A 9,225-nucleotide genomic window follows, 5' to 3' on the forward strand; every position below is an offset into this window, starting at 1 on the left:
TTTTTTTTTTCAATATTTTTTAATATAAATGTGTTTTTTATACTAGAGTTAATATTAAATGTTAATAGTTTATTGTTGAATAAATTTATATTTATATATATAGTTATATCATTTTTTATTAAGATTCCAATATTTTTATTCCATGGGTGATTATTAAAAGCTCATGTTGAAGCACCTGTATTTGGGTCAATAATTTTGGCTGGAATTTTGTTGAAAATAGGAACATATGGGTTATTACGATTTATAAGAATATTTTTTGTAAATTTTATTAATTTAAAATTTTGATTGCTAATTTTTAGCATATTAGGTAGAATTTATATTAGAATTGTTTGTATTCGACAAATTGATATAAAGGTATTAGTCGCATATTCATCTGTAGTTCACATAAATTTATTACTTTGTGGAATAATAACTTTTTTAAAGATAGGTATATTAGGAGCTTATATAATAATAATTGCTCATGGATTATGCTCTTCAGGATTATTTTATTTGGTTAATATTTGTTATCAGGAGAGTAATAGTCGTTTAATAATTTTAAATAAAGGGTTTATAATATTTTTACCTTCAATAAGATTAATTTGGTTTCTATTATGTTCTTCTAATATATCTGCCCCTGTTTCTTTAAATTTAGTTAGAGAAGTACTTTTATTAATAAGTCTAGTATTAATCAATAAAATTTTAATTTTATTGCTAATATTTTTATGTTTTTTTTCATTTTTATATACTTTGTATTTATTTAGATATGTTCAGCATGGTAAAATTAATTTTTATCTAAACATTGGAGGGAATAACATATTAAATTTTTATATTTTAATTATTCATTGAGTTCCTCTGAATATTTTATTTTTAAATTTATTTATATTTGATTTTTAATTGTATTTAAATAGTTTAATTTAAAATAATGAATTGTGGTTTCATTGATGTTTATAACTTTAGATTATTTTATATAATATATTCATTTTTGGGGTTATTATATTTTTATTAAATTTAATTTTTGGTTTAACTAGACTATATACTTATATAAATATATTTTTTTATATTTTAGAGTGGGATATATTGTATTTTATATCGATAAAATTTAGTTACATTATGTTTTTGGATATTTATAGGTTATTATTTATTAGAGTTGTAATAATTATTTCAAGTATAGTAATATTTTATAGTTTAGAATATATATGTTTAGATTTAACTATTAAACGATTTTATTATTTATTAATTTTATTTATTATTTCAATATGTTTAATAATTTTAAGTCCGAGAATTTTAAGAATTATACTAGGTTGAGATGGTCTGGGATTGATTTCTTATTGTTTAGTAATTTATTACAATAGAATAATTTCCTATAATTCGGGTATATTAACTATTATATGTAATCGATTAGGTGATATTGGATTATTAATAGGAATTTGTTTATGTTCAGTCTATGGTTCTTGAAATTTAATATTATATTTTTTTAATATAAGAATAATTAGAATTATGCTAATTTTGGCAGCATTAACAAAAAGAGCTCAGTTGCCTTTTTCTTCCTGACTTCCGGCGGCTATAACTGCTCCTACTCCTATTTCTTCTTTAGTTCATTCCTCAACTCTAGTAACTGCTGGGGTTTATTTATTAATTCGATTTCATGAGTTTACTTTATATTTAAATTTAAATATTTACTTAATAAATTTATTTATTATAACTATATTTATAGCGGGTATTATAGCTAATTTTGAGTTTGATTTAAAAAAAGTTATTGCATTGTCAACTTTAAGTCAATTAAGATTTATAATAATAGTATTAATAATAGGATTTTATGAATTAGCTTTTTTTCATTTGATTATTCATGCTTTATTTAAATCTTTAATATTTTTATGTGCGGGTGATTTTATTCATTCAATAAATAATGATCAAGATATGCGTAATTATAAAAGTATAATAGTAATTTATCCAACAAAAAGTTTAATTATAATATTTAGTTTGTTTAGATTAATAGGTTTTCCTTACTTTAGAGGATTTTATTCAAAAGATTTAATTATTGAATTAATTATGAATTATAAGTTAAATTTTATATTCATTTTTATGTTTTTTGTTTCCATACTATTAACTATTAGGTATAGAATTCGATTGATAATGTTTTTAATAGTTGGGAATTTTAATTTTAATACTTATATAAATTTTCATGAATCTAAATTTTTTGTTTTTAGTTTATTAATTTTATTTAATTATATAGTTTTTTATGGATTTAATTTTTTAAATTTAATATTTAATAAATTTTATTATTCAATAAGATTATTAGATAAATGAATAATTTTAGAATTTTATATTTTAGGGGTGTATATAGGATTAAATTTTTACTTAAAAACATACATTAATAATTTGGTATTTAATTTTATTTCAAGGATGTTTTTTTTGAATAACTTAAATAAAATTATTTATTTAGATACTTTTAATTTAATTTTTAATTATGAGATTATTATTGAAAAGGGATGAATAGAATGAATAATAGGGTTATATTTTACTAAGTGGTTAAATTTGATTTTTTTAATTAAACTAAAATTTAATAAAATAGTGATAAATTTGAATAATTTAATTTTATTTTATTTTTTAATAATTTTGATTATATTTTTAGGTTTTTAAATTTAAATAGCTTAACTAGAGCACAATATTGAAGATATTGAGGTAACTTAATAATTTTTAAATATTTATAAATTAGTTAAATTAACCTTATAGTGAAATTATAACGTTTTTGTTAAACTATATAAATAAGGGGAAATAATAATGATTAAACATTTTTTTTGAATTAGAAGTTCTAAGAAATTATTTCTTTAATTAGAAATTACTTCAATTAAATTATTAACAATAATTTACCTCTTTTTGGTTTTAATTAAATTAGATATATTAAATTAGCTTAATTACTATAAAATGCAATATTATTATTATAAATTAACTAATATCCATATATAAAGTAAAATTTACATTTAATTTCGAACTAAAAATTGATTAATTTAGCAGTTAATCTATATATATTTAAATTGGTTAATTGATTCATTTTAAAAAGTTAAAGGATCATTCTAATCATAAAGTAAAAATTAAAATTACTAAAAATAATACAAATGTTAATCTTGTATTTAAAGGGTAATATAAACTAATAACTTTTATTATAGGAATTATTAAAATAATCTCAATATCAAAGATTAAAAATATTAAGGTAATTATGTAGAATTGAATAGAAAATGGTAATCGAGATCTAGTTAATGGGTCAAATCCACATTCAAAAGGTAAATTTTTTTCTCGCCTTTTTTTTATATTTATCGATAGAAATAGATTTATAATTATGATAATTATAGGGATAATAATTATGACTGTTAGAATGAAAATTAAAGTTAAAATTATACATATTCATTTTATTATAAATGAAATTATTTAATTGGAAATTAAATGTAATTATTATACTATGTGTATATTTAATTAAATATTCATCAGTAAACAGAAATATAAAGAAATAATCAAATAATATCAACGAAATGTCAGTATCACGAGGCAGCTTCAAAGTGAAAGTGATGTATTTTAGAAAAATGATTTTTAGTTAATCGAATATAACATCTAGTTAAAAATAAAATTCCAATAATTACATGTAATCCATGAAATCCTGTTATTATAAAAAAAATTGAGCCAAAGATTCTATCATTAAAGCAAAATCTTGCTTCAAAATATTCAATTGCCTGTAATCTGGAGAAATAAATTCCTAAAATAATAGTTATTAGTAATCTAAATATTCTTTTATCAATTTTATTATTAATTAAAGAATGATGTCTTCAAGTAACTGTTAATCCTGATGAAATTAAAATAATTGAATTTAATAAAGGAATATCATAAGGATTAAATATAGTAATTATTTTAGGAGGTCAAATTGATCCAATCTCAATATTTGGAGAAATTGATCTATGAAAATATGTTCAGAAAAAGGAAATAAAAAAAAATAGTTCAGATACAATAAATAAGATTATTCCAAATTTTATTAATTTATATACTGAAAGAGTGTGTCACCCTTGGTATGTTCTTTCTCGAATAACATCTCGTCATCATTGATAAATCGATATAATTATAGGAATTAATCTTATTATAATGAATATATAATTATTTAATAAAAATCAATTTAATATTCTAATTAGAAGATTTATTAAATTTAAAGATGAAATTAAAGGTCATGGACTAATAGTTACTAGGTGAAAAGGATGATTTTGATTGATTGTCATTAATTCACTTCATTAAAGTACAAAATTCTAAGAATAGAGAATACATATGATTGAATAATAGAAACAGAAATCTCTAGTAATATTAGTATATTTTGAATTACAATAGCTAGGGGGATTAAAAAAATAAACATATTATTTATTGAAGAACCAAGTAATGATAATAATAAGTGTCCCGCAATTATATTTGCTGATAGCCGAATTGCTAAAGTTCATGGGCGAATGAAATTTCTAATTGACTCAATTAAAACTATAAAATTTATTAGTATTAATGGAGTATTTAAAGGAACTAAATGAATAAATATAGAACTTGTATTAATTACTCAACCATAAAATATGAATCTTAACCATAAAGTTAATGAAATGGATAAATTAACTGATAGGTGTCTAGTTGAAGTAAAAATATAAGGAATTAAGCCTATAACATTTATTAATAAAATATAAATTAATGTTCTAACAAAAATAATAATATTAGATTTATAAATATTTTTTGTTAATAATCTAAATTCTTTAAAAATTAAATTTACAAATATTATTAAAATAATTTGTATACGAGAAGGCAGAATTCAGTAAGAGTATGGTAAAAATAATAATGGTATAAATAAAGTTAATCAATTTAAAGCTCTAAAATATCTTGTAGTAGGATCAAAAATTGAAAATAAATTTGTTATCATTTTCAGTTTCAACTCTTATAATGTAAAACTCCTTTATTAGAGGGAGTAAAATTAGTAGCTTGATAATAAATAATTATGATAAATATAAAAATTATTGAGATGGAAATTCTATAAATTAATAATCACTTTATTGGTATTATTTGTGGAATTAAAAGTCATTAGAAGTATTTGCTTATACTATTATGTGGTTTAAGAGACCAGTTCTTGCTTTTCAGACATCTAATGAAAAAATATTAAAAATTAATAATTTTAAAATGACAATTTAATGTTATTTATTTAACTAATTTTTTTTAAACTGATTTTAGTCAATTTGTAAAATTTTTAAAATTAGTTCTTTCTAGTATAATAGGTATAAATCTATGATTAACACCACAAATTTCGGAACATTGACCAAAGTAAAGACCTGGACGTGATACAAATAAAGTTATTTGATTAATACGACCAGGAACTGAATCTATTTTTATCCCTAATGAAGGGATAGCTCATGAATGAATTACATCTGTTGATGTTGTTAATATACGAATAGGTGTTTTTATAGGGATAACTAATCGGGTATCTGTTTCTAACAGTCGAAATGTTCTTATATTTTCAATACTTTTTATTATATAAGAACTATATTCAATTCCATTAAATTCTGGATATTCATATCTTCAGTATCATTGATGACCTACAGATTTAATTGTAAAAAATGTTGGGTTTCAAATTTCATCAATAAAATATAATGTTTTTAATGAAGGAAAAGCGATAATTATTAAAATTAAAATAGGAGCAATTGTTCAAATAATTTCTATATTATGATTTTTTAATAGAAATCGATTAGTAAATTTGTTTAAACAAATATCAATTATAACTATAAATGTTAAAGTAACAATTGTAGTTATGAAAATTATAGTAAAGTTATGAAATAAATTTAAATTATCTGCAAAAGGTGAATTTGGGTCTTGAAATGAAATTATCTTTCAATGGGAAATTTTTAATAAAAAATAATTTTATTTATGAATCTTAAATTCATTGCACTTTTTCTGCCATATTAAATTTAATTACATTAAATTTTTATTTATTATAATTGGAAGTTCATTGTATGAGTGATCTATAGGAGGATAAGTTTGTAACCATTCAAGTGAAGATTGAAAATATTTAAAAATAATTATTCGTTTTAAAATTAATCTTTCTAAAATAATATAAATAAGTAAAATTAATCTATTTAATGAAATAATAGCTCCGATTGAAGATATAACATTTCAACAATAATAAGAGTCAGGGTAATCTGAATATCGACGTGGTATTCCTATTAAACCAAGAAAATGTTGAGGGAAAAACGTTAAATTTACTCCAATAAATATAAGTATAAACTGCATATAAAGTAATTTAGAATTTAGATAATAACCGGTAAAAACGGGAAATCAATAAATAAATCTCGTGATAATAGCAAAAACAGCTCCTATTGATAGAACATAGTGGAAATGAGCAATAACGTAATACGTGTCGTGTAAGATAATGTCAATTGATGAATTTGATAATATAATTCCTGTAAGTCCACCTGTAGTGAATAAAAAGATAAATCCTAGTGATCATATAATAGAAGGGTTTATTTTAATCTTTACTCCATAATATGTTGCTATTCATCTAAATACCTTAATTCCTGTAGGAACAGCAATAATTATTGTTGCGGAAGTGAAATAAGCTCGAGTGTCTACATCTATACCTACTGTAAATATGTGATGAGCTCAAACAATGAATCCTAGAAATCCAATTCCTAATATTGCATAAATCATTCCTAAATTTCCAAATGTTTCCTTTTTTCCACTTTCATTAAAAATTACGTGAGAAATTAATCCAAACCCAGGTAAAATTAAAATATAAACTTCTGGATGTCCAAAAAATCAAAATAGATGTTGATAAAGAATAGGATCTCCTCCTCCAGACGGATCAAAAAATGAAGTATTAAAATTACGGTCAGATAATAATATAGTAATTGCTCCTGCTAAAACAGGTAAAGATAATAAAAGGAGAATTGCTGTAATTATAACTGATCAGGAAAATAAAGTTATTTGGTCATAATTTAAATTAGAATTTTTTATATTTAAAATAGTAACAATAAAATTAATAGCTCCTATGATTGATGATACTCCTGCAATATGCAATGAAAAAATTGTAAAATCAACTGATAGTGTTGGGTGATATATAATTGATGATAAAGGAGGATAAACGGTTCATCCTGTTCCTGAACCTGAATAAATTATTATTCTAAGTATTAATAATATCAACGATGGAGGTAATAATCAAAATCTTATATTATTTATTCGAGGGAAAGCTATATCGGGAGCACCAATTATTATAGGAATTAATCAATTTCCAAATCCTCCAATCATAAATGGTATTACTATAAAAAAAATTATAACGAATGCATGAGCAGTAATTACTGAATTATAGATTTGATCATTATTAATTCACATACCTGGAGTTCTTAGTTCTATCCGAATAATTATTCTTAAAGAAGTTCCAATTATTCCAGCTCATATAGCGAATAAAAAATATAATATTCCAATATTTTTATGATTAGTTGAATAAAATCATTTATTTAATAAAATAAATATTTAAATATTTAAAATTTATTACTTATATAATATTTTAAACTTTGAAGGTTTAAAGTTTATTTAACTTAAAATTTTAATATTATGCCTGAAAAAGGAATAAATTGTAAATTTATCTATAAAGATTTTAATTCTTTTAATATTATATTTTTAAAGTTTTTAAAATTTTAAATTGCAAGTTTAAAGAGATATATTTTATATTAAAAATTTTATTAGAATGTAAGAAATGAAAATAATGAAAATAATATAACTACAAGAAATATGAATCCAAATGAATGATCATAACTAATATATGTATTAAAATTTAATTTTGAATTAACTAAATAATAGTTTAAATTATTTAAATTTAAATAATTTCATGTTATAATTAAACTAGAAATTATAATTAATATTATTATGATTACTATAGAAGAATTAAAATTAATTAAATTCTCCAAGACTGACCATTTTATTATAAATGTAAATATTGGAGGTAAATTTCTGTAAGTTACAACTAATATTATATAAACAATTTTACTAACTTTAGTAGTTGATAAATTAATTAATATATTTTTATTATTAATATTCAGATAATTTAAGAATAAAAACAATATATAAGTAGAAATTAAATATATAATAAAATATATTAAAAATAAGTTTATATTTAAAAATATTAATAATATTAATAATGTAGATTGATTAATTGATGAGAAAATTATAATTTTTTTCAATCTGAGTAAATTTAAAGCTATTAATCTAGATAAAAATATATTTATTATTAGAATGTAAGTAATAATTATATTCAGGTTACTAAGAAATTGTCTAATAAAATAAATAGGAATAATTTTTATAAATATTAATATAATAAATAAATTTCATCAGTTGAAATCATCCGCTAGATTAATTATTCATATGTGGAAAGGAATAAATCCTATTTTTAATATTAATGATAAAATAAAACATATTATAATAAATCTATTTATTTCTATAAAGTTTGTTATATAAAATAATCTAATAGATAAAACTAAAATAGATCTACTAATAAAAGAGATAATAAAATAAGTAATTCTTATTTTTTTTGAATCATTAATTATTAGTAAAGAAATTATTGACATTGATGAAATTTCTATTATAAACCATATATTATATAAATTCATGAATGATAGAGTAATTAAATTTAAAAAGATTGTAATTATTGAAATAGCAATTTTAAATATTGACAAATTAATAATTTATAATTTTTTATTAAAATAAAAATTAATTATAAGTTATAATGTATAATTGATAAAAATCTTAATTATATTTAAGTGTATTTGCATATAAAACTTTGAATTTTAAAGGATTAAATAAATTAATAAATATAATATAATATATAAAAGAATAAAATCTATATTTAGATTATGAGTCTAATAACTTAAATAGTTTATTTATATTTATAGTTAAAGGTAGTAATAGTAGTTTAAAAATTCTACATTTTTATTTCATCAAAATATTCCTTTATTCAGGCATATTACTATTCATATAAATATTTAAATTTTAATAATTATATATTAAATTCTTCAATAATTATATATATATATTAAATTCTTCAATAATTATATATATATATTAAATTCTTCAATAATTATATATATATATTAAATTCTTCAATAATTATATATATATATTAAATTCTTCAATAATTATATATATATATTAAATTCTTCAAAAATTTATGTGTTGGAAAAAGATTTTTCAATTACA

At 19.5% G+C, this 9,225-nt stretch overlaps 5 protein-coding genes across 5 annotated transcripts; 2 read left to right on the plus strand and 3 right to left on the minus strand.

The window, feature by feature from the left end:
• Window positions 1-99: 99 nt before the first annotated feature.
• LOC128882253 (NADH-ubiquinone oxidoreductase chain 4-like) lies at window positions 100-858 on the plus strand (the record flags this gene model as incomplete). Its single annotated transcript, XM_054133838.1, is given in 1 exon segment — window positions 100-858. A coding segment is annotated over 1 exon segment (759 nt), but the record flags the coding sequence as incomplete, so codon positions are not given.
• A 186-nt stretch (window positions 859-1,044) lies between these two features.
• On the plus strand, window positions 1,045-2,016 carry LOC128882256 (NADH-ubiquinone oxidoreductase chain 5-like; the record flags this gene model as incomplete). Its single annotated transcript, XM_054133840.1, is given in 1 exon segment — window positions 1,045-2,016. A coding segment is annotated over 1 exon segment (972 nt), but the record flags the coding sequence as incomplete, so codon positions are not given.
• A 1,445-nt stretch (window positions 2,017-3,461) lies between these two features.
• LOC128882257 (cytochrome c oxidase subunit 3-like) lies at window positions 3,462-4,238 on the minus strand. Its single transcript, XM_054133841.1, is given in 1 exon segment — window positions 3,462-4,238. A coding segment is annotated over 1 exon segment (777 nt).
• On the minus strand, window positions 4,238-5,128 carry LOC128882252 (ATP synthase subunit a-like). Its single transcript, XM_054133837.1, is given in 2 exon segments — window positions 4,238-4,921; window positions 5,108-5,128. Coding segments are annotated over 2 exon segments (705 nt in total).
• An 86-nt stretch (window positions 5,129-5,214) lies between these two features.
• Window positions 5,215-5,874, minus strand: LOC128882254 (cytochrome c oxidase subunit 2-like; the record flags this gene model as incomplete). The annotated part of the gene is given in 1 exon segment (XM_054133839.1): window positions 5,215-5,874. A coding segment is annotated over 1 exon segment (660 nt), but the record flags the coding sequence as incomplete, so codon positions are not given.
• Window positions 5,875-9,225: the final 3,351 nt, after the last annotated feature.

The sequence above is a fragment of the Hylaeus volcanicus genome, unplaced genomic scaffold (genome assembly GCF_026283585.1).
Source record: "Hylaeus volcanicus isolate JK05 unplaced genomic scaffold, UHH_iyHylVolc1.0_haploid 8156, whole genome shotgun sequence".
NCBI lineage: Eukaryota > Metazoa > Arthropoda > Insecta > Hymenoptera > Colletidae > Hylaeus > Hylaeus volcanicus.